We start from the raw sequence: 26,825 nt of genomic DNA, 5'->3' as shown, positions 1-26,825 counted from the left end.
AACATCACCTCAAACAACAAACCAACCTCAAGTGATAGAAAAATCTCTATACTTTTTGATAAAAAACGTTTTAAACTTTACATTAGAAGCATTTAATTTGAAACAAGCCATTTGTGCTTTTGATTTATATTATAGTTTGTATATGTACATGTATGTACTAATAAATAAGTAAATACATGGACTTGTGACAGTGCTCTGATAACTTGAACGCTCTGATAATTCGAACATTTTCGCTCGGTCCCGTGAAGTTCGAGTTATCCATGTTTGACTGTATATTATATATGCATTGTTTTAATGTACTAGTCCACATCCGTAAATTAAACACTTAAAATATTTCTGCCAATGTGGGGTTTTCTGTATCTTCTACTTCCTCGCCTTTACTAAATGGTTGCTCCTTTTGAATGCTGATCGCGTGCACGACCTAGCTCCTTCAAATCTTCAGTCGGAAGCTCTTTCTTGTGCTTGCTTTAATGGAGTTCTTGTTTTAATAATAATTGCAAATGCTGATTGGTTGCGATCATATTCCTTGACAATGTTAATAATACGGGTGCTTTCTTATTTACGACATCCAACATTGTTGACATAGAAATCATTTTTCCTTCGTTTTGTAACGTTTGTATCGGTCTCAGATTCCATAGCTAACGAATTAAATGTAGATACTTGTAGTTATATACGTATGCTGACTTAAAAGTTTATAGTAAAAAATATAATAACGCTACAAATGAATATTTGCTTTCGCTTGTGTATTTTACACGAAATTTTCCACGCGAAATGCTGACATGAGAGAAGTCGATCATCGTATCTCTTCTAAATGTTCTGAAAATGTTTTCGGCAAACTACATTTCGGTGTCATTTTTATTTCGACGTGCGTTATGAGCACACCGACTGCCAAATTTTAACTCGGGCGAAACTTTTCTCAAAGTCGTATGGTGAAATAAAATTCGTATAACGAGGTGAAGATAGCACAATGTTTGACTTCGTAAGGTGAAAAAATCGTATATCGGGGTAATCGTATCTCGAGGGTGCATCAAAGACTGACAAATTTTATTTGGTTTTAAAGATATTCACCAAAAATCTATGGCAGTTACCCGATTGCTTCAACATAATACAGATTTGTAAAACAAAAAGGTCTCTGTAAATAGGTAGTATAGCTTTTATTTCCTCACTCATGGTCTCCTTCCATTTACTTAGACATCTCAGGTGGTCTTTGGTCACTATTTCACATGACGTCACCATCACCTGTCATGCGTTGACTGATGTTCCTGAACTAGTTTTGTAAGTGTGTGCATTCTCACTGAATAACACATTTGTAGCGTAAAATCCTATGTTGTCTAGTTTAAAGGCTGATTCGCACTATATCGTGATAAGACAGCGTTTTCCTTTCGGAGTTTATCATCGATTATGTGAACTGTATACCGATTAGGTTACAGATGTTTGTGATAGTGCTAAAATTGTTATCATCGACGATCACCGAAGTATTGTGGTAACAATATCGAGGTATGGCGATATAGGGTGAACCAGCCTTTAAGAGTTACTGGATAGGATCTGAATTGCTCCAAGTTGTTAACGTGGATTGTTGAGTAAAGATTCTGTCTAACCACGTTATTAACCCACTCCTTCCTCCTGCTCTCTTTCTCTCTCTTTCTGTCCCTGCTTACAATCCTTTCTCTTTTCTCATCTGACCTTAGTACCTCCTACTCTTGTTATATTTTCTATTATTTATGTTGTCTGTTCATCCTGTCTCTCCATCCTCCTCCCACCAATCAATCTCTCGTTAATTAGATCTTTATTAAAGCTTTTCCCAGCAGTCACACTTTTCACTCTTTTCATATATAGCATTGCCTGGTAGCTATTTTTGCAAAGATGGTAACCTTTCTTTCTGTTTCCACCCTAATATAACTAGTGTCCCTACCTGTCTCTGGTTGGTGGTGCATCGTAGCGACTTTCTCTCTAATATATCTCATTGCCACTATAGCATTTAAAGTTACTAAAGATTACTTACCTAATTTAGTTCTGTCACAACAACTAAACAAATATTAATTCTACTAATTATGCAGTACAGCTGAACGCTTGGCATATGTGGAAGTGGAGGTTCTTAGTCTGAAATTAAAAGCATGCAATTCTAAGTTGATATTCATTACAAAATCAATGGTTGACACTGTGATTGACTGCGGCAACTTATGTGGTCATTTTAATGCTAGCATGCAGATGTCGTTCATAAGTAGTGTAAAAAATGCTAGGGCTCTCACTTGATTCTATCAATCTGAAATATTCATTACAGAACACCCTCATGCTCTTTACATACATACCACATTGTTGGTTAATACCATGCAAAGTAGTGTTGGGCCGGTAAGGAGTTATCCGCTTTTACCGACACCGAGTGATTATCGGTATCCGGAAAACCAATCATTTTCGGTGACAGCTAGTTGTCCGCGGCCAGTTTGAGATGATCGGTATTTATCCGTGAAAGCCTATCAGTAATTGGTTATCCAGAAAGATTTTTGTATTTGACAGGCTACAGCATTACCAGCGGCTTGTGTGCTGGAGAATCTCCCACACAACGAGCTGCTTATGAAAGAGCTCATTTTACGTCTCACCCGCAATCGCTATGTAACGAAATGAGAAGAAAGAAAATTCACGCGTCAATTGATGTTATGGTTAATAGCAAAAACGCATCTTCGAGGAACACGCTAATCAAAAAGAGTCGCTCAGCGCACATTGGCAATCACAACTTTTTTCTCTCAGACATTCTGAAAGCACAACACATGCGAATTATATTGTAACTCTTTCTTCAACGAACATTACCACGCTTACCTATAGGTATCTAGTATTATTTTACGTCTTACGTTGATAGAATGTAATATATGTTTTATATTTGATAAAACTCCCGTTTGATATTTGATACGTTTGATATATTTATACGTTTTATATTTGATTTATCCCCCTATCTGCGTTATATAAAATGGGCAGTAGGTAAGCTGAAGTTAAACACACACTGAAAACCATATACCAAACTACAAGACCGAACTTTCTTAGTTGGCAAAGGATACCGAAGATGGTAAATACCGAGGATACCGACACGGGGAGAACCGATAAAAAAAGTGCAAGGATATCCTATCTGGCACTAAATTATATACCGGCCCAACACTAATGCAAAGTGGGCAGCAGTACCAAGTTCACTGTCTACTAGTTTTTGTCTCATAAAAATATTGAAAATTGTTTTATTCTGATTTGTCATACAATGGTTAAAATCTCATATAAAGTGACTTAAATATATGCAAAAATTAGACTTAAATTTTTTAGACTACAAAAACACTTTTTCTTATCTTACATAGGTAAACTTAATAATGCTTTATGAGTGTTGCTTTGAAAGCTGTTACTACACATGCGTAATCCTGTGTGAAGTTGCTTTTGTTGTGTTGTTATTAATAAGTATGTTTGATAAAATTGGTTTGCTCATAGCAATACATTTTAGTTACCTTCACCTTAGTTATCTTACCACTGCAATCAGAAATGGCCAAAGTTCGTGTATCGTGTACATATACATTTAGCTATTTACATGTACAACCCTAATTTTTATTTAGCTGCTGTCTTGAAATCCATACATAACCAGAACAATTTCTGTGTAATTTTTTCAACTATTAAATACATGCTAGATGCCCCGCTCAATAGGGGACAACTCCGCAAAAACAACAGTTTCTTACGACAGGCTAGATAAAAGCTGTACGTGGCAGCTATGGTTTAAACATTTCAATCAAATTAGGTAGAATAAAAACGTGTGACAATTTTTATAATCCTTGAACCACTTTTGGTCAATCTGAGTTTTAAACAATTTCAACTTTTGTTGATACTCTTTTTAAATTTGTTTAATAATTCCTAGAATGTTGCAAATGCCTTTGTTTTTGATAATATTTTGATATTTTTATGTCATTTCTCAGCTTTTTGTATAATCGATGAAGTTTGATGAAGTTCAGAACTGTTGTTTGTGCTTCAGCATCATTTTATAGGAGTGAGAAATGGTTCCAGGTTTTTATATATACATATATATATAAACTTCATGTATATACGTAATCATTGTATATATGTAAAGTGAAGCCTTCTCATATCTGTGTTTACTATCTTCTCTGTCTAGTAATCATTCGACAATAAACAATGCATTTTTCTATTCAAGTTAAAAGTTCATATCAGTTTTTTATTCATAAGGCGTTATATGTGCGCATAACACGCGTACATAGACTACATAACTATAACGCACGCACATAGATTGATTTGTATCTATGCAGTTTCTGGGTGGTTAATAGGATATAAAAAGCTTTTCTTATGACTACCAAAGCCAACGAAAAGTAGTTTGTTATAGCCGTTTTAGCAGTAGCTGCTTGACTGAAATGCAGCTTTTACCCGAATATCATTTGTACTCTTGCTTTATATAAAGTTGGTTAGGTTTACTTATAGCTACTAGTCCGCTAGCAGTCTTGTGCACTGTGAAAGGTCGTCATGCGTAATAACCGCGCGCCCAATTAGTCTTCCACTCATCTAGGTGATCGAGTGGTACAGTTAGTCGCGAGTCTGGCTGCTAAAACGGAGTATCCAAGTTCAGTTCCCGTGTGAGGCAATCTTTCTCCTAATGCTGTTAGCGTGGCTACAGGCGGACACGCTTTTATCATATTAAAGATTAATATTTGAGGATGCTACAAGTTATAATGTATATCATAAATATAATATATGTTATCCACTTTGTTTCTAGTCTTGATTGCTTTGATGAAGATCAGCCAAATCTCAAGTTTTGTTGTTTTGTTGTTACCAGCTAATGTAGCTTCTGCGATTTATTTTTATCGACCTTTATAGCTAGGAAAAGATCCCCAAACAAGACAACCAATATATAAAATTGGTGATGAAACACTATCTCCACCTGTTCAATTTGTCTCTTTTCTGCTTAAAGGCAAATTCAGTGCACAAGATAGAGCTAACTTGGGATCAAGATGTTGTGGAGGTCCTTGCCAAAGGCTTCGATATTCACTATGGTGCTCGCTCTATTATCTATGAAGTTGAGAGAAGGGTAATTTCCTTATAAAGAACTATATTTTTTGTCGTTAATTCTCGTCTGTCAGTTATGGCTGCTATTCTTAAACCGATATGACGCGTAATTGAAAGCGGATTATGTTGTTTCCTAATCTCAGCCGTTCGCAATCCTATTGCCTAGTACACGCAATATAGATATTTGTATATGATTTTCTAGTCGGAACGTCATGAAGCAAGAAGTCATTTGTCAGAATGCCATTTCAACATCTAGCAATATAATGACTAGAAGGCATCTCGTTTCGATTCTTAATGGCTAAAATTAACTTTGACACATTGACACTTGTTCAGAGAACAAATTATTTCTAATCTGTTATGATAATGATCAGATTCATGAGAAATTATATGTCTGCAATGCAAATATGCTAATGGGTTTAAAGTGTTAGAAAAAAATTCATGTTTAATGGCAGGCTTTGCTATTGTGTTAATGAATATCAAAATTGTGACATGTCAAGCTGTTGGGTTAGTTTCCAATTGTTCATTGATTATAGTCAATATTGCAGGATGTTGCTCAACTTCTGGAGGTCTGGTCTCAATTTCTTTATCCTAAACCCATGTAAACTAGTGACGCTTTGTTCAAATACTTTTCAAAGGTTTTTTTTACATTTTCTTTGCATTATGCAGAGTAAGTTCATACATATATTCTTTTTTTTATATAAATTTGCGATACAAAAGCATTTTACTCCTACAAATTTTTTTTAATGATAAATCTTTAGTATACGTCAAAGATGTCCTTTTTAGCTGGAAGTTCTTAAGGTTGACTTGCAACAAAATTCACATTACAGTTATTTGGTATCAAAAGATTCACCATGTCTTACTCTGTTGTGTTGTAGGTGCAAAATATGTGGAAATGTGATTACAAGCTCTTAAATGCTCAAAAACGAACAGCTAATCGTCGCCATCACGAGACCGCCGTAGATTAGGATCTCTTTCCAAAACGGCTCAAATGGGACGTAGTTTTACAAGATGGCTTCTGTTTGCACTTTCACACAACCTCATTCGTCGAAATATTTTCATAAGTATACTTCACGCATTCAATAAAACCATGTCTATTGTTCTTACGCGTCTATTTCATCATCATTGTAGTGCTGTCATTTTGAGCACTGATATCTCAAAACCTACCGTAAAAATTCCTTTAATTTTTTAACTTTAGCTCGAAGGAGTACATATCATCCTCTGATAAACATGAGGAGCCTGTTGGTCACCTGTGATAGTCGAAAAATGTTGCAGAAATTATTAGCGCTGTTTGGCAGGAAGTATGGGTCACATGATCAGATTACGATTAGACCAAGCTGAAACAAAACTGTAAACTAGCGAGCGTCTATATTTGGTAAGGGCTCTTCGATAAAACCCGAAGTGTTTGTCATAAACTAGTGCTACGAGAAGTTTTATATTGAGCCCTTTATTGGCCATTCAATTTACGTGAAAACATCACGTGTCAAAACAATAACCAAATGTAATGACTACGTCAGAGAAATAAACTGATTCCAATCTACGGCGGTTTCGTGGTGGCGTAGATTAACTGTTTGTTTTTTAGCTTTTAACAGCTTGTAATCACATTTCCACATATTTTGCACCTACAACACAGCAGAGTAAGACATGGTGAATCTTTTGATACTAAATAACTGTAATGTGAGTTTTGTTGCAAGTCAACCTTTAAGTTTGTTTTTAACCCTTGATCTAATTTTAGACGGTGTTTTCAAATCACACCATATATTCACACTGTGGATAAATATCATTATTACTTCAATTCAGAAGAAAGCTTTGGAATCTCGTTTTTTGACATCGTTACTTTGACAAACAAAGCAAGAGCAATCAAATTGTTAGCTATTTGTCATAGAAAAAAACTCTGGAAATTTCACCAATTATGCAATCCTCCTAGTATATAGGCAGTAATAGCGCTGTTGCATCATTTTTACTTCTGATTAGAAATGTCTGTTAATCTCTCAAGAACAATGTTCAAATGTGTTTAATTTATGAGCGTTTTCGCATTCCTGTATGTTTGAATCATGCACCCTTTGCTTTTAGCACAACTCTCTTGCGCGTTACTCATCCTTTTTAATATATTGCTTTTGGAAAGTTTTCAAGTTTTGTGTATTTGCGGTATATTGTTTTTTGGAATCTCTATTTTTAATCTCGTACGATTTGTTATTCTGTCATCATGTTTAAAAATGTTTTTTTAGGTTATAGGAACTCTTGCTTCTCTTCAGGAAGTGCAAAAAATCTTTGCTAAGGATAAGCTCCGCCTTAAAGTGCATAAAGGAGAGGTTTTAGTTGAAAGACTCAGCGCTAACGGAGTCTATCAACCAATTCATGGATAAAAAGGCTTCAGTCAAGTAACTCTGCTGTATGGTGCACCCAGCTCTACCCTTCATTATAGCATCGCCACTGTGTTTGTTCTGTTTCTTCACTGGTCATTAGCTTTCGTTAATACTCTGATTGTGTCACATACATGTATTTCATTACAACAAATGTCAAATATAATGCTAATACCAAGCAGACTGTTTTCTGTTAGGCTGTTTGCGGAAATGAGTGTGTATACATGTAGATTTGGAATTGGTTACTAGTATATATGTGTTGATCTGTTTTGTTTGAACGTCGACATAATAATTTGCATGTTTGCACTTAAATTTAAAGGTTTGAGCTCTTCATACCTAACTACTGTAAACTACTGTATCATAAGTTTTATATGGTTTTTCAATTTTATAAACACCACAGCATAAAACAATGTCCAGGAAGTACAAGGGTAAACTCAAGCAACGAACTAGTTTGCAAGACAGTTATCCGCCACACATTGTCCTTGGCTACAAAGATTTAATTCTTTTCCTAGTTCTGAGTATTCGCAGAGAAGTTTTAGATGGGTAAGTTGAAGGCGTTGTCAAAGTGTGTTATTGGCGATTACTCATTCATACAGTCTAAACAGAGATGTGCAAACCATTAATCATCTGTTTGATCGCTTAAACGTTGTTCAGGTCAGCGATGGCTGATCGAAGGGAGTCCTGGACTGCTTTGAATTTTTCTTCCGAGTCTGCCAAATCCTTTTCTAGTTTCTCGTTGTGCATCCGAAGCTGGACTGAGCTTCTTTCAAAGTCTGAAGCACCCAACTCCGCTGCTTCCAATTTGAGTGACAGCGTTTTTATTTGTTCCTGTAATGATACCAAAATAATTCACAGTTATTATTACCTGCTTGACTCTACGTTTTTATTCGACTAATACTATTGCTATTTTAGATCAACTTTGTAATGAGGGATGTTACTCATATTACTCCGTTGCTTCAGACTATCAAGTTATAGAAAGGTCATGAAATATTAGTCGTGGTTTAATGTGGCTGATAAAGATTAAGCTTTTGTGAGCAACCATGGAGCTGTGCTTCCAAGATTGAAGTTTTAAATATGAATTATAGCAGGAAGCATACTCTTGAAATCAATTAATAACTTGTGTGACTTGCCTCTCTTAGTAAGATTTGTCTACTCTTGTGTAATCTATCAGTTCGGAGCCTTTGAAACCAGAAACAATCTCACAAATTGCATCTTTATCATTACATCTGTGTATGTTTATTATGATAGTTCACTAGACATATTAATACAATCAAATGTGGAATAATGGCCTAGTACATTTACAAATACTGTAATGACCCAGTTTTCTGTATCCTAATACTCAGCTGCTAACATTCTGGTCACAAAATAATTGTGCTCCAAATGCAAAGATTGTAACCTTGAGCAGGTGGGCTTAGATATCGCTCAGAATTCTCTTTTAGTTAACTCATTCTGCTCTGTCTCAGCCTATATACCATCAAATACACTGTTTCCTATAATTTAACAGTTTTCCAAGCCTTTTTAAGACGTCTTTCGCCAACAGTAGCGGCAGTACATGACATGATTAACCGGAAAGTTCTATACGGTTAATCTGAGATCAGCTAGTCATTTTACAGGCAACGTCCGAGTTTCTGTATCAATAGTCTCCTTAAAACTATTTATAATTACAATAATGGTTCCTTGATGAATAATGTCAGATCTTAACTTATTTCTGGTAATATACTGCAGTTACTCGTAAAGTCCTTTTTATAAGCTTCAATTGCAACTGATAACAAATTCAATCGTTGGCTATGATTTCATAGATTGTTCATTCACACACTTTGCAAAATGTAGCTATTGTTGTCAGCGTTCCGTCTAAAGCTTCGTATTTCTATTTAAAACAAGATACATTATCCAGAATATGTTTAACATCCCAGTATTTTTTCAAATTTTATTCACAATGTATTTCTCGAACTCAATCGTTGGTTATGATTTCATTAATAGTTCACTTGCATACTTTGTTAAATGTAGCTATTGTTGTCAGCCTACAGTCTGAAGCTTTGTGTTTCCAATTAAAACAATACACATTGAGCAGAATTTAATCTAACGTCTCACCATTTTTGCAAGCTCTAGTCACAATGAATTTCTGTATTCATTTGAAACCCTGCTAACTGCTACTGTACCTCTGATGATTTGCGGTGTTTATTTCCAAGTCAAAAACTTATAATATTACAGGAGTTTATTGCTAGCTAATAGTTTAATAAGAAATATTTTTGTGTCAAAGTGTACATGCAAGAAATAACTTGGTGACATTTCTTAACGTAATGGGTTTGCATGTGTTTGAAGTGAAGTTTTGCCATGGGTTTTGAAGCTGAAGATTATGGTTGTGTATTTTAGAAACCTTATAGTTTGTCAGTTCATATAAATTAAAAACAAATACAATTAGAGTTTGAGTTGTTCAGAATTACCGTATATAGAGCTCCGATCTGCAAATATTATTTGAACACACAATTTTGGCGTGTATTTTAGTGTAGAGCCTCTCTTTGGTATGCTTAAAAAGTGATCGCTGAACTTGTGCAGAGATTAGGAACATGGCACAAGACAGGTGCTTAGGCAAGTCAAATCAAAGGAGTTGTTGCTATAAATGTAAACAATTTGCACTGATTGCTATGAAATCATTAGAATGATTTGTAGAGCAATTTGTAGCATTACAGGGATTGGCCAATTGACCACAAAACCTTAGGCATAGCCAATGTTATTTCTTACAAGCAACTGCCACAATCCTAACCATTCAGCGTGCTTAGGAATTTAGGTTAACTTCTTGTCAGTACCCAGCTGGCTTCATGATAATGAGTTTTATAGCAGTACTGATTCCCTTGGGTATTAATTAATGTTTGTACTGAACCGCAGACAAGGAAGTCAGACCAAAATAAAATTTTGTGACACTGTTCTTCATTTCCTAACTTGAACCTGTTTTCGAGTAACTCAAAAGAGAAAGAATTTCGGATTTCTCCAAAATTATGAGAACTTTTACAGTAAAATAAAATGTCTTCTATCACAAGGTATATAGAGAGTGGCATAGGAATAATTAAATAGGTTTCACCTAACGAATTAATGCGGTGATACTGATCTTACTATAGCTGTTATCTGGTTATGAAAGCAATGTTTAAAAGATGGACTTACATAAAATTGTAGTAGATTTTATCAGCAAGTATCAGTATTTTTCTATAATTTATGATTGTTTCTGATGTTTGAGGTGATCTGACTGCCAGGATGTTTCAAGATTAAAATCAACAAAACTTGATGGGAGTTAAAATGCTCGGATTCAAACACAGATGCAATTATGACATCTATAGTTGCACTTTGGCAAAGAGACTGACAGAATAGAGACACGTAATGCAGCCACTCAAATGCAATAGCTGATATCAATAATGAGACAGACAGCTGCTCTACTAACTATGTCATTTTGGCCTGTAGATTTCTTCAGCATGTTTTAACCGCAATCAAGTTTTGTGGATTTTAATCTTGAAACATCCTGGCAGTCAGATCACCTCAAACATTAAAAAAAGATTTGCAAATGATAAAAATATTGATACCTTCTGGTAAAATCTACTAAGATTTTCTGTAATTTCATCTTTAATAAAAAAAAGAAATACGAAATATGGTTTCAGACTTTTACCTAAAGTAATTTCTGAATAACCTTCAGATCGATGGCCGTGACCAAAATGGTACATTCATTAAAAGTTATCCAAAGAAGAGATTGCTCATGAACAAATTATCCGTTCTGTTGCAGCTGTACTGAGTGAAAAGGCAAAATTTCTGAATGTCTACGAAAGCTTTTTTACAGCGGCAGGCTGATTACTTTCTTCAATTTATTCAAATGAGGTTTTTTGTATGATACGATTTGCGGCTATTTTACAAGACGCCTTCACATACAGTGTAAGCATCATAATGTTCAGAGATCATGTCATGCTTACACAAACCTTTAGTGAAACAGAATAGCCTCTCTAGTAATACATAAAACTATATAACCAGGTTCATAGTTCTAGAGTTAGTTCATTAGCTTGTTTCTTCTCACTAGACGATCTAGCATTGTTCTTCGCTGAGTTATCTCTACCTTCGCAGTAGTTAGTAAAAATTGGCAGTATCTTTGTTAGCATGCAACTTAGTAAAACAAGATATAGTGTCTACAAAATAAACACAAAAATGTAGCATAACGATATTTTGAATTGAGAACTTGTTATTGAAATGCTCAATCGTGCGGGGCAGGGTCAAAGGGTCAAAGGGTCAAAGACATGAGTTACAATATAGGAGATAGTTGGTCTTTTTTGGCAGATGCTTTTTGCGTCGGCCACGGTAAAACTATTATTGTTGGTGAATGGACACAAAAAACAGTATGAGGTGGGAGGACCATGATGTCAACTGTAGTCATCACCAGGTTTTTTGGAGAGTAAACCCTGACCTGTTGTTCAGAAGACTCACACCCTAGAGTCTCTAAGGTGAAATCATTTTTTTACTAGATACATAGTTTAAAGGATACTATGAGAGATAGTGGTTTAGGGCCTCGACTACTATCTCACATAGTACCCTTTAAACTATGTATCTAGTAATGAAATGATTTTAGCAGCCGAAAGTTAATGTTGCAGCGAGCTTTTGAATGGTTAAGGTAAAAGTATTTAGAATACAGGCATGAGCATTCAATGTGTCGCTTTGTGGGTTTTTATTTTTGGGCTTGCTTCACCAGCACATGTAATCGCCCCCTACTTGATTACACGAAGTTATTAAATAGTCAAAATAAGGTCTTTTTTGGTCCACTTGAGAGACATCCTTGAAACTTTGTGTATGAATCAAGTTGTATCATGAAGCTGGTAATATTATGCAGAGGTGACCCGAGTCACACTCTCAACACAGTGTAGACATTAAAGGCAAGCACGCCCACAGTTAAGTTTAGAGATTGATTGCTGGTGGTTAACCACAATTTATGATCTCTAATAAATCAATGCTATCTGGAGCCATTTCAGAGAGCTTCACCTAATTTGTCTGCTCTATACTTGCCAATTAATCATTTCAAAGATCAACTGTATCAGCTAAGCTAGTAGTGAACAGGGAATGTACCATTAACGTTTCTAGCTTCAAAGTGATTATCGAAAAGCCAATTGTTTAGCATAGCTGCTCATTATTAGAACATATTAAGTCTAAAAGATTCAAGTTTAGTGAACAAGTAATAAAAATGTTTATATCACGCAGTGTTTATATGTATACAATTTATTTTTCCGCTGTTGATGCTATACGACGTGTTGCCCAATCTATCAAGTAAAACATAATACGTGTTATTTATACACCTCATAATTTACTTCATTACACTTGTATTTATTGAAATACCCAGAAAAGGTGACAAAAATAAGATTTTATTTAAATAAAAGTCCTAATACATGTATGGTTGTAAATGAAGTTATCCTTCGTATTTTTTGTCGTCATCAATTCGTCTGCACACGCACTCGTTCGTGGAAATTTTATCATATTTGTACACAAGCAAGCATCATTCTCATCCATTTTGCGTTATTGATTAATATATTTAGTGTTATGTCGAGTTTATATCGTGATTCTCAGGAAGAAAGTGCTCAGTGTCCCTGGGCAAAATTGCGAACAACAGAACTAATTGCAGAAGCTTTGTGTTTTCAATGGTAGAAGTTGTCTACAAAGATGGCAGACCGAATAATTTGCAGTTCGGCACTCATGGACTGACGTCACAAAAAATGAAGGACATGTACAGTTGCATCTACATTATTTTGTTTGGGCCGGTGTTAGGCCATTGCTAAAGACCTATCGGTTTGGGTTTGTCTGAATTTGATGATGCTGTATTTATTTATAGCAGTGATTGACAGTGAAATAGCTCTGGATCTCCATCTTAGTTGGCCTACAATTTGTTGAAATCATTTGTGCATAATTATGACTATCAGAGCCTGGATAGCAGCAAGATATTTGACAGTAGGTGAGCACAAAACATCGCCCATAATTCACAAAAAAAAACATTTATGAAAGAAGTTTGAAAATACGTTTGCTTCGGACATTAGAAACTGAAAAAATTGGAACAAAGACATAGGCTTACATAGAATCATGTAACAATAGAACGAACATATTAGAGCCACACTATTGAGAATACACCATAGTATTTTACGTCTGAATGAGATGCAAGATTCAATCCTTTAAACAGTTACTCCAACCTAAATTTTTGGTTATCAATTTTTTGCAGCAGAAATAAATCTCCTTATCAATGCAAACAAGGTTTACTGACCAGCAAATCTTCTTCACTCTTTTCCATGGTCTGAACTTTATGGTTGAGAGCGTTAACACTTTCCTCAAAATCTTTCTCTTTGGTCTGGTGTTCTTCTATCATGTTGTTTGCCCTGCTCAAGTTGTCTGTCAGTGTGCCATTCTCAGACTCCAAATTCTGGATCTAAAGTCAACAAAAGTAATACATTTCTCAACTAAACATGAGGAAAAACTATTGACATGCGTTATGTGTCGTTACTATTACTTATGTATATTACTTCTAAGAAAAATTATAAGATTTTTGTGACTAATTAATTTTTTGTGTGTGAAATGCAATGTAATAAAGTTACACACAGCCGTTGCTGCTGCTAAATGCTTCAACTTCATTTGTGCATCCTAAGGTAATTATAGACCTATTAATAGGTATAAACAAACACCATGATTTAAAAGTTAAAATAGTAAACTTTGATGTTAAATATGTTGATTGAAAGAAAATTTTCTGTTTAAAAACTTTTTTTATCACCCGTGCAACGCTGGGCCTTTACCTAGTAGACCTATAGGTACAATGGAAAGTAAATAGTGCAACAAGAGTTTGAGTACAACACTAATTTCTCTCATCTAAAACTAAAAACAAACAGAAGCATTTTTAGAACAACTGTCACACAACTGTGTAAAAGCTCTTACAGTAGTACGCATGCATTATTATTGTATATTAAAATTTTTTTTATCGATTTGGATTCATATTACAGTCGCTTTTGGGAAAGTTTTAGCATAAAATCAGAAGAGTTTACTTTATATCAAATAATGTACTTGCTATAATATATCTTGCTTATCTCATCAATTTCATTGTAAAGGAAGCTGTATCGAATATCATCTGGTTTGCCCTAATATGGTTAAAGCGTAATCATACCCTAAGAGTTGTTATAACATGTATTCATGGAGAGTTTTATGCTAATATAATAGGTTTGTAATAAATTTTATACACATAATAATGCCATTCATAAGTTAGGAATCTTAATGCACTAAGCCTCATATTCAAATATATGGTCTAGAGGCAGCCAGAGCTCGCTTCACTAGTGTGCCTATCCAGCATTCAGTAAATTAATAGTGTAGACGACTCTCTGCATTCCTTAACTCTGCTAATTGAGATACCGGCTAGTGTTCTTGATTGCCCAGTCTAGAAGCTCTCTGCTTCAGTTCTAAGCTAATCAGAACCATATGTGCACAGACTAACAAAACAACAGTTGGAAGAACTCATCTTTTGTTTAGGTCAAGTAGGTCGGCATTCATAAACGATTATTAATCAGGATTTCGAAGTTTAATATCAAATCATGTTTCTATAGGAATGCAAACTTGTTCACCAAATGACAAATGTTTGCTATATTTCTGTAAAACGTCTCGTAATTTTGTTTAATATGCAAAATTGCATCTAAAACCTTTCATCCAGATTTCTAATACTTGGTTTTTAATCATCAGAATTTTAATATCTAACGATTTGTAACAGCAGATTTGGTACTGAATGTTATATATTTGCTCATAACTTATGATTCTGAGAATTTAACAAACACTGCTTCTAATTTAAAAACCAAGTAATTGATTCTCAATCAATCGGTTGGTAAAAATGTTTTTTAATGCAAGAACAGTCTGTACGGATATTTGTAAAGTAGAAATTTTCTGGTTTAAGATTTATACTGGTTTCAATGAATATAATAGTATCTTAGATTACAACCAGCATTACTTTCACTCAAAAAAGGCAAAAAAGAACATAACAACTAATTGCCAATTTTATAGTTTATTCCATTGTCCATTACTACAACATCATTTGCTTCTCTACATTCTCTGTATTATCTTGGTCCCACTGAAGTCTGTCAGTTTCATATAACACTTATAGAAGACTTTTGCAGGTCGCAAACTCTGGCTCAGCCACCAGCTCTAAGCAAGCGTTACATAAATTGGTTAACTTGGCCTGTAAAAAATAAGGAGCTACTGTCTACTGTTTTTCTTTTTGAGAGTGCAGTAACCTAGGCTTCAACCCTTTCATGGTTTATAAAAAATTCGGTAATTTAATGCTTAAAGTACTGAAAAGCATTTAAGCTTGACATAGTCGCACTCCTTAATGCTCCTTGGATGCCACACATTCTTAGTAAATGCTGACCACAAATGGAGTTCATGGAATGCAATTTTAGCAAAACAACACGGGAGTGATTACATAAATTTAACAAAATTCACTTATTGGCTTCAAAGAAATTTTAAATGTTTATCATTTACTGAATTTAAACAGTTGTTGTTAAATAATAAAAACAACTTATTTTTCACTGTTTAGCAATGATGAAATCTTGGTTTCTGTTCTATTTATGCAACTTTGACCACTTTAGTGTATCAAGACTTCTGGTGGCTGGCTAATTCAAGACTGTTTTATTTTTACATTACAAGCAATATATATGTGTATGCAAGTCATCAATGATTCACCATAGTGACGATTTCAGGTGCAAAGACAACAGCACCAAGAAACAAACATATTGCCACATTATTGCAATTGTTGACAGTATGATTCAGGTGGCATACTTATGACCCTGATACACTACATCCCTTACCAATTTTACAAAATTGAAAGCTTACGTAATACAGGTACATAGGCTACAAAGGAGGATATGACAATTTTTGACAATTCAATAAACATATAAACATATTCCTTCCTTTTCTTCCAAAAGCAGAAATATTCACATGAAACATATACAAGATCTGTTGAGAAGTTCACACAGTACTAACTCAAATTCTGGCTGGACTAAACTAGAAACACTACACACAGTAGATAGCAGAGAGACATCACACACAGTGAATGGCTGAATAACGTCACATTTCAAAATTGAGCAAACAGTGCTGACTGGCTAACTGACTAGTAGATTTACTGGCTAAGCTGACTGACTTAAAACAGGGAATCGTCGTCCTCGTAGTCAAATAATTTCTGTGCCTTCTCAACAGCTCTGATGTTATTCTTTGGGCAGGCAGGGGCTTTTGCTAAATGACCGTTGCCCCCACATTTAAAACATGTGCGCCCTTTTGCTGGGCACTTGTGGTTAATCTGTTGCTCTAAACCACAATCACCACATATTGCTTGTCCCTTGCTGAAACAATTCCTCTTGACTGCATTCATTTCAGATTTCACATTTGGAAGTGTAATCTGCTCTATAGCGACCTTGGCATTTGCTTCTTGCAATAACACAGTAATATCAGTTAGCTTTGATTCCTCAAGTGCGATCAGCTTTGACCTCAGCATTGTGTCCCGCATGCCACGTAGAAATTGTTCCACTAGGTTGACGTCCAGACTACTGGCAAACTCACATTGGCGAGCTGTCCTTTTCAAGCGGCTGACATATTCATTGAGATTCTCACCCGAATTCTGTCTCATCTCTCTGAATGAAAGTCGTTCCACCAGCCAGTGCTTTGACGTACCAAAGTGCTTGCATACAAGGTCAACTAGGCCACTGTATGTCAAATCCTTAGGCTTCTGTGGGGCTGCCAGATCTTGTATTGTATCGTATTGATAGCCTTTCAAGCCCATGAGCAGCATGTGCTGACGAGAGTCTCCCGTAACCTTGTTCACAGCAAAATATATCTCCAACCGCTCCAAATATGACTCAACACTCGTAGAGTTGTCAAATTCTGGCAAATTAGCCATGGCTTTATTATCCCATCCTCGTCGCCAATTTAGTGTATCAAGACTTCTGGTGGCTGGCTAATTCAAGACTGTTTTATTTTTACATTACAAGCAATATATATGTGTATGCAAGTCATCAATGATTCACCATAGTGACGATTTCAGGTGCAAAGACAACAGCACCAAGAAACAAACATATTGCCACATTATTGCAATTGTTGACAGTATGATTCAGGTGGCATACTTATGACCCTGATACACTACAACCACAAATTTTGTTTTTTCTAACTTTTCTGTTCTTTCATCTTTGTTGAGTAACTTCTCAGTTGTCAGCTTTGACAATGTAAAGCTTTAAATTTTTCTTAAAAAGATTCATGTTTTTCATCCACAAACCCTCTGGTTACTAAAGCAGCAAACTTAGGTCAAACCAGTTAAAGCTATTGTAGCTTTGTTCTGTGTATCACCATGTCCTATTTCAGCCATATTGTAATTTTTTGGCTAGTCTGTATTGAAGCAACCATAATGAAATATGTATAACTTTATGAGTGACATATGATATAAAAGTTATGAGTGACATGCAATATATATTAATCCATTACTTATGCTGCATAAATCATAAACTTAGCCAAGTTGCATGGTTACCATTACATATGAGTAAATAATAACATGCGATGACATGCGCGCGATACATTTGCAATTGTGCAACATGCGCTTTGGTTTTAACGCTGATTCAGCAGATGTTTCTTGCTGGTTGTGAGACTGTAGTAAAGTTTTTGTCCTTCAGGTAATTGGTTATACAACGGAGCTAATCCCAGAATCAATATAACATTTATGAAATAATTGGTTTGCAAGAACGCAGCAGCGCTGACATCAGACATGTTAGTTAGAAAAACTGCTGATCAGATTGTATGCATATTTGCTGAACAGCTTAATCTGAGTTTTCACCTTTCGTGTTCATCAAAATGAAATAATTTTTCAGAGTGTTTATCACGAGCGAGGAGAGAGAAGGTAAAGAATGATTCAACATGCAAATGAGTTTTATGATGACCTAGATTATGAGTTAAATTTGCAGCTAAATTAACCCAGTAGCAATATTATTTTAAGCCTACATTTTTTTAATATACATTACCGCATTCTAAACAACGCAGGACATATTTGTGTAGGTTAAGGCAAAGATTGATTAGCGAGCTATCAGGAAATACTGACAGATGGCCATCAACCAGGTGATAAAGAAGACATGATCAGGTGTTGGAGAAGTTTGTTGAGTAGCTGCATAAACTTCTACAATTTGACTAAACAATAAAAACAAGTTGATATACTATATCAATTAGAGCTTTAAGCACGATATGAATGAAACTTTGTTACCATTCAATACTGATTAATAAAAGTGTACTACGTGTTTCTTTCTCGTAAATAAATCTTAAGCACCTTTTGAAAGAAGCCACTTTAAATAGCCTGTTTGACTTCACTTCCTATTGAAGTTGTCCCTATCCGTTTATGTCTGGTACAGTGAGCTTTTACGCAATTTGAAAGAAGTATCTTAGCTAGGATATCTAACTCACCTTCCTATTGAGGTCATCCCTCTCTGTTTCTGTCTGGTGAAGAGAGTCTTGACACTTTTTCAAATCTTGATCAAATTTATCTGCTCGATCGTTTGCCTCATCCTTTTCATTTCTTAGCCTAGTAACCGCAGAACCAGGTGAGAGGGCAAAGAATTTGATGAGAAAAGTTTGCTCATCTAGACAAGTATCTCAGCCTTTTATCATTTTGCTTTTGCTATCATATTTGTGTTTAATCGTAAACAAGCAGGAGTATTTTTGTTTAAAGATGTTAACATCACTAGTAAAAAATCTACACAATGTTTTTGCTTATGGAAAGTCACGCATCATGAAGTTTGGTTACAATTACCTGAGGCTAATAAATCAACCTTTAAGCAGCCAACCAATCAAAAGCTTTACTTTCTAATCATGAGCTTTCTATAAAATCAACAATCTAAACCTACATGTATATTAGTATAATATATAGTATAATCTTTATTAATAAACTTCGCTTTGTCATCGTGTCTGTCTGTGTACTAGTCTATGGAAACACTATGCATTTCCACACTTTTAACCTGATTTTATCCAAACTTTCCACATATGCCCCGCGCCTTCCACCAGATCACTATAATATTAAGTTTCAAAACTCTGTCTGGTTTCTGATAACCAGCCTTCTAAACACCCACTTTTGGGTTATTAGATTGCAAATGAGAAAAATCCGAATCGTCGAGCTTACTACTAGTTGGAGATAGCATGACTTTCAGATCTTAGTTTTACAACTACCCCTTGAGCTTTTTTAATAGTAGAGAGACTGTGGAAGCAACAAATTTCTGGCCTTTTTTGTATAATATCAGGCTAGGTAATAAAATGTAAGATATATATTTTCATCTAAAAGATGTAAATTTAAAAGATTCATACATTTAGTTAATGCAATAGCAAAACCAAGAACCATGTGCTCTGTTATTACGTAAACCGCTGCAATAATAAAATAGTTGCTCTTTTTGTTCAACTCTTATCAAAGGACTTGTTTACAGACAAAATGCCACTTATTTATTAAAGATTTATGTGCTTAGAAACCAAATCAAAGTCGAGTAACATTTTGACGCTTTCAATGTTTGATGAAACGGAACAAAAACTCATGATCCAACAGAGAAACTATTTGGCATGCTCATACTATGATGTCAACTGTAGGAATGCATGATATATGCAAATGAATACATCACTGAATATTCCTTAATATACACATTTAGCTACATCACTGAATCTGTATTATAGTACGCCGTCCGAAGCCAAGCTGAGAGCGTTAGAAAAAAAAATTGCTTGATTCAGGGATCAAACTGGGATATTCAATTCACCGCCAGGCACACTACGATCTGCCCTTCTAAACCACCTTTCCACATCTATGAATAATTGAACGTATTCTTATTACAAAAGACAGTCTCTCGTGCCACATGAGACTGCCAGCTTATTAATACCTGATATTTTAAACCTGATATAATTTAATGATTTAATTCCAAGAGTAATCTGGAAAAAAGCTGAAGGTCTTTAAAATTGATGTTGCAAACTTTATGTAAACAGATTCTCACTGAACTTTGTTAAAAGTGCTTTACACTCCCGTCGTTAGCCCAAACAGTTTTGGAAGAAATCTTTTTTACCGCTCAAGGGGGCAATTAGTGTCGATATATATCCTTATCAGTTTTGGAAGTAATTCAAAACTAGATTGGAAGGGACAACGTGTTGCAATCTATTATGATCAAGGAAATGAATGTTATACCACACAAATTTTGATTGGTTGAAAAATTAGAATTCAAATAGCTTATTGGCTAAGGTTAAAGCTGGCACTAAGGCAACATTGTGTCATGCCGAGCAAGGCACACGCGTGTCTCCTTCAGAGCCAGCTGTGAATCACCTGACCATGCAGTGAATGAGGTGATAAGTACTCGTGCATTTTTTAGCTGATTCTACAGACAAGGATGTGAAGCACGAGTTTTCAAGTAGAGACAGTTGAACAGTATTAATATTTGAATATTTAAAAAGCGTTTTTATCAATCTTTAAGAATAAACTTACACAAAATTTAGGTGAATTTTATTAGAAAGTATCAGTATTTTTCTATCATTAGCGATTGCTTTTGATTTGTGAGGTGATGTGAATGCCAGGATGTTTCAAGATTAAAATCGATAAAACTTGATCGCGGTTAAAATGCTTAGGTGAAGCAAAAGTGCGATTATGGCGTCTGTAGTTGCAAAGAGACCAACAGAATAGAGACTGATAACTCTGCAACTTGAATGCAATAGCCGACATCAACTATAGCAACAATAGCAACTAGTGATGTCATTTCACCAGGGCGAATCTTTCTTCTGAGCGTTTTAATTATGATGAAGTTTTGTGGATTTGAATTTTCAAATATTATGACAGTCAAATCCCCTCAAGCATCAAAAACAATCGTAAATGATAGAAAAATAAAAATACTCTCTAATAAAATCTCCTTAAATTTGGTGTAAGTTCATCTTTATTGGTATTTGTGGCAGCCAGCAAATATTTACTATAATAAGAACCACATCTGAATGTCTGTCCGAAGCCATAATCATAAGTTGTGAAAAAAATTAGATCATTCTTGATTCAAACCTGCAACATTCATTCCTGCCACGGGAACACTACCACCTGGGGCAATCATTTCTCCTACAGGATTGTAAAATTATTGTGCGCATATGTAGGCCTACTTATTCTCTGTGCTTTATTAACACAGTTTCTTGATTACTCAGTTTAGTTTCTTATTGCTTCAGTTCTAAGCTAATCAGGGCAACATGTGCCCAGCCTAACAACACAACAGTAGGAAGCATTAACTCTTTTATTTACTTCAAACAATCCGGCATTCATAGATTATTAATATTATTATTCAGGTTTTTAAAGTTTGATATCGACTCATATTTCTACAAAAAAGCAAAGTTGTTCACCGAATAAAAAATATTTACTGTATTTCCTCAAAAAGCCAACGGTCAGATGATTTCTCACGGCACTCGAGACTGTCGGGTACGAGTCTTGGTAATAGAAATTGTCTTTCCTCGGAACTGATTACTTTTGGTATTTGTATCTTCATTACTGTATTTTGATAATCGTTAAAAAAACTTTAAATTTCGCTAAGATTTGAATTAGATTTATTAGAAAATTGTGCAGCCCTTTTATTTATGATTGCTTTATTACACCTGCTTTCCACAAAGACGTGAATGTGTGTTGGTAACTCCCATCCCAATATCCTTTGCCACACTCAAATCCAAAACTAAGTTAATTTTTTTTATAACTTTTTGTTAGTTTATAAAGTGATAGGTTTCGATTGAATATTATAGTTTTCATGGCTTCTGGTAGAATTCTATTGAATACTCAAATATCATTTTTATGAAGCTGTCGCTAGTTGACTTTACTTTTACCGAGCGATTTGAATTCTGAAGCACTTATTCCGTGTGCTACTCTAACTAGGTATTAATTATGGTATTAACTAGGTATTCCTCAACCTGTTAGCAAAACTAGTGATTGTCCTAGCAAGTTAACAAACCAGACACTGACTAAACTGGGAAAGTCAAACTATAGAAATAGTCCATAGTTTAGGGTTTATCAAAAATGTTTATTTACAACTAATCCTAACAACTTGAATGGCATGTCAGTAAACATACCTATAAATAATTTTAGTCTAACATGCTTAATATTGTAATTATATTGATATATATTGATATATACTGATACATATTTTGTTATTGATGTAATATTCATGCCAGATTTGCTTCAATTTTAGCTAAATTTTGAATTATGGACTTCGTGTTGTTCTCAACTTACTATATACATGTTCTTGAGTCACAACTTCTAGAGACGATTTTAGAGATGACATAGTAATGCAACATATTTTATGTGTAAAAATCGTATGTGATGGTTGCCAATCTGCCCTAATTCACCAACCAAAGTGAGTACAGCGGGTAGTATACAAAGCAATTACACACATCCAAAAATACAATAACACATTAAATTTCACGAAAAAAACAGGTTGTGCTATTCGCACCATCTTTTCTCTGATATTATGCCACCTGTCAAGGCGTGTCAGTAACAATAATGTTTACAGATATGATCAAACTGACAAAAATTTATGGACATCAATTCTGATGTTTCGGAGATTCCATATTACTGATATCTTAACAAAATTATAATCTATGCCCTGCAGTCAGTGCTCACAAACTGTTTATTGACCAAAATAATTTTATTCTTAGCCAAATTTTATATCAGTTCATCGCTGGCTACGAATGCATTTCCAATTTTTTCCAGTTTAGTCAATCAATTTAATTTGCAGTCACATGATGTAACCATAGTGATAAAAGAGTGCTAACAAGGAAGGCTTAGCATATATTTAACACAGTTAATCTTTACCACATATGAGTCTCACAGCTCACACATAAAGGAGACAAACACTTTTCTTCTTTATCTCACTAGCTTTTAATTCATATGAAAGTTAGGATCTAAAAACCAGATAGCGGTTTAGTCTGCATGTCAGAACTTGAGAACTTTATTACTTGTGGCAATAAGGGTGAAGTAATGAAGAGCAACTTAAGGTTTATCCGAGACACACCCTCTATATATCTGCTCAAGCTATCTGCATAAACAACTAACCATGGCCTCTGCTTTGTAAAGTGTCAGAGGTGTGCACACGTAGCGAACCCTCTGGCTGAATGGTTCAAGGCTACTCAAACTTGGAGTGATAAAGAACCATTAAAGTGTTTTTTTAATGAGAGTAGTTTCTTTTTAATGCCAGATAATAAGGTTTAGGGTTTCAGTTCATTTAAAAAAAATCAAACTGCTGTCATAAAGCTACATTTAATAAATTATTTAATGATGTTATTTACTAAAAGATTGTTTAACCTTTGTCAATTTTAAGCCACTTTCAATGATTAATGTGGAATATGAGTAAAATTATTTATTGGTGAATATTGTTTATTTAATAATATATTTTTTAAACTGTAATAAGTTACATAGCTAGTTCAAAAAAATTTCAGCAATGTTTCATTTTACTCTGGGAATAGTGCTTTGAAATAACAGCAGTTTTTTTGCAATTGTGTGACTGAAAATATTTTCTGCAGGTAGATAGTGAGCCATTGAAGACATCCCCGCAGGTAGATAGTGAGCCACTGAAGACATTCCCTGCAGGTAGATAATGAGCCATACCTGACCATTTTGCTCTTCACAGACTCCATATCAATGTTAGCTCCCTCCATTTTGTATGCCTTCTTGAGAAGCTGCTGACCGCTGATACTGCTGAAGGTAAAACTGGCAATGCAAGCCGAGCCTTATTGTGCGCAAACACGAGTTCTTAAGTTACTGGCATTTGCGAGTAGAGGAAGCAGACAGCCTGATAAGGGCATCGGAGCTAATTTCATGCCAGTTGCATAGTGTGTATGTTATTTTTTCAATATACAGTGCGAGCATATCTCTAATTACGTTACCCCTAAACCGGCTCGGCAACAGAGGAGAAAGTTCAATTGATTAGAGAGTGAGGAACTGCTTGGTCTTGTGCAATAACATATTTCTCAGATACATTCTGTAGGCTGGCGATGCTCTTGCACTTAATTGCTGTCTGGGATAAATTAGAGCAGAAGAGATTCATCGCAAGATCCTTTGTTTGCTCATAATAGAAGAGTAATAATCTCCTCTCTCAACTGATGGTTTAACTTATAACTATAAATATAGTACAGCATAACAATAAATAGCCAACTAGTTTATTTGAAAGTTTAGCATTTTAGTCATTCGCATTTCTCAGTCATTCACATTTCTCAGTAACTCACATTTCTCAGTCAGTTACATTTTTCAGTCACTCACATTTCTTAATCATTCACAATTCTCAGTCATTCAAATTTTTCAGTCATTCACATTTCTGAGTCACTCACATTTCTGAGCCATTCACATTTCTTAATCATTCACATTTCTTAGTCATCCACATTTCTTAGCCATTCACATTTCTTCGTCGTTCACATTTCTCAATCATTCACAGTTCTCAGTCATTCGAATTTCTCAGTCTTTCGCATTTTTCTGTCATTAAAATTTCGCAGTCATCTATATTAATAAAACCTACTTTGTCATTATGTTCGTGTGTTTGTTGCATATCCGCCCAAATGCTAAGCATTTTCACATTTATGGCTGACTTTCATCTAAACTTCACACGCATATGCTTTGTGCCTTCTGCCAGGATGCTAACCATATTTGATTTCAGGCTCTGTCTGATTTGTGAGAACCAGTCTCGTCAGCACCCATCTAGAATCTGGCTGATTGAAACGGATTAAATCCTGAGTATCACCAAACTTACTTGTAGCCTGCAATAGAGATGACCAGATTGCAATAGCAGTTAGAGCAGTAAACCACTACTTCGTCAAATACCAGATGTTTTCTATTCACAATGGTATTTGCCTCTAATTCTATACAACTTGTGCGCATGCAAATGTACTATGAAAAATATTTAGATTTACAAAAATAAGTGCCTAAATAAGATATTTTTGTTTGGTGCTAGCAACTGGTCAAGAAACCTTTTTTTTATAGTTTTTCATACATTTAATGCAACTCAGTTTTTGACCCAGTGTTGTCATGTTTAAAGATGTTGATTAAGTGTTACAAGTATTTTATGGTTCCAAGTGTAGCCTTGGTTAGATTTTCTCACATGTAAACAGTGAATATGCCTGAAATTTTTATATTCTTTGGACTATTCTGCCCTCGTATGCGATAAACTAAAAGCCCAATATTATTTCCCATAGTCTTAGAAAAATCACAATTCACAAAACTTCTGTGTGTATTCAATTCCAAAGTTTTTGCAAATTGCATTGGTCAACTTTTACAAACAACTTTGGTAAGTTTCAGGTGCAGGCTTTTTCCATACTGCCACGCGTTTATATGACTTGCTTGGAACTTGTAGGGTATTTGCAAATATAGACCACATGATATAACAGTTTTCTTATTTTATAACAGTGCATGAGCTGGGAATTTGTTGCTGTTCTTCAACATATCTATAAAATACTAGCTTTGCATCAGCATTAAGGCTACATGACTTTTAATATTTTTCTGTATTCTTCAGTATATGATAACTTTTTATGTAATGACCTCACAAACACGACTTCGATTAAAAGCCGAAGCTAAGAGCACATGACCAAATCTGACTTTTGTGAAAAGGTCTCAGCTTATAATGCGGCTAGATGTGTATAACGGATCAGCTGGAATTAAATTGGCTACTGGTTTTATTCAGTCCCCAGTGGTCTTCTATTGTCACCACAGTTAGTGTTATGCAACTCAAGCATTTATTAGCTAAGTCTATAGTAAAACGTAGTGCAATACAAGTTTAACAACAGCGTATAAATATCCAGAAAGCAACAACATTTAGCTAACAACAGAGTATGGATATCCAGAAAGCAACACCAATTAGCTAACAACATAGTATTGATATCCAGAATGCAACACCATTTAGCTAGCAACAGAATATAGATATCCAAAAAGCAACACCATTTAGCTAACTACAGAGTATAGTTATCCAGAATGCAACACCATTTAGCTAACAACAGAGTATAGATATCCAGAAAGCAACACCAATTAGCTAACAACAGAGTATTGATATCCAGAATGCAACACCATTTAGCTAACAACAGAGTATTGATATCCAGAAAGCAACACCATTTAGCTAACAACAGAGTATAGATATCTAAAAAGCAACACCATTTAGCTAACAACAGGGTATAGATATCCAAAAAGCAACACCATTTGGCTTAACTTAATTCTTTCACTTTTGTTGCAATAGAAACCGAACCATTTTCTCTCTTTAATCTCTGATTATTTTCCGCGCTGGTGATGCAACAGAAATATTATCTCTGCAATATGATGCAATAATATGCAATGTAGCAAACTGCAATACCAAACAAAGCAATCTAACACAATGAGTTTAATTATTGTGCAACAATAGCAATCAAAATGCA

General features: G+C 34.9%; 2 protein-coding genes across 3 annotated transcripts in view; one reads left to right on the top strand and one right to left on the bottom strand.

Annotated features, from left to right (window-relative positions):
* Positions 1 to 7,631, top strand: part of LOC137401055 (mitochondrial disaggregase-like) — a 42,343-nt gene extending 34,712 nt beyond the window's left edge. For both annotated transcript variants that reach the window (XM_068087403.1, XM_068087404.1), the window contains exons 10-11: positions 4,940 to 5,056; positions 7,260 to 7,631. In XM_068087403.1, the coding sequence (XP_067943504.1) occupies positions 4,940 to 5,056; positions 7,260 to 7,397 (255 nt within the window). In that variant the 3' untranslated portion in view covers positions 7,398 to 7,631. The remainder of the gene's footprint in view (positions 1 to 4,939; positions 5,057 to 7,259) is intronic.
* Positions 7,632 to 7,755: 124 nt separating this feature from the next.
* Positions 7,756 to 24,189, bottom strand: LOC137399401 (tropomyosin-like). The gene is made up of 4 exons (XM_068085497.1): positions 24,043 to 24,189; positions 18,864 to 18,981; positions 13,666 to 13,827; positions 7,756 to 8,222 (listed from the first exon to the last, which is right to left on the bottom strand). The coding sequence occupies exons 1-4, from the start codon at positions 24,090 to 24,092 to the stop codon at positions 8,034 to 8,036; spliced, it is 519 nt and encodes a 172-aa protein (XP_067941598.1). The 5' UTR covers positions 24,093 to 24,189; the 3' UTR covers positions 7,756 to 8,033.
* Positions 24,190 to 26,825: the final 2,636 nt, after the last annotated feature.

The sequence above is a fragment of the Watersipora subatra genome, chromosome 7 (assembly GCF_963576615.1).
Source record: "Watersipora subatra chromosome 7, tzWatSuba1.1, whole genome shotgun sequence".
NCBI classification, from domain to species: Eukaryota; Metazoa; Bryozoa; class Gymnolaemata; order Cheilostomatida; family Watersiporidae; genus Watersipora; species Watersipora subatra.
The sequence above is the reverse complement of the archived record's forward strand: the minus strand, read 5'-3'. Positions and strand labels throughout refer to the sequence as shown.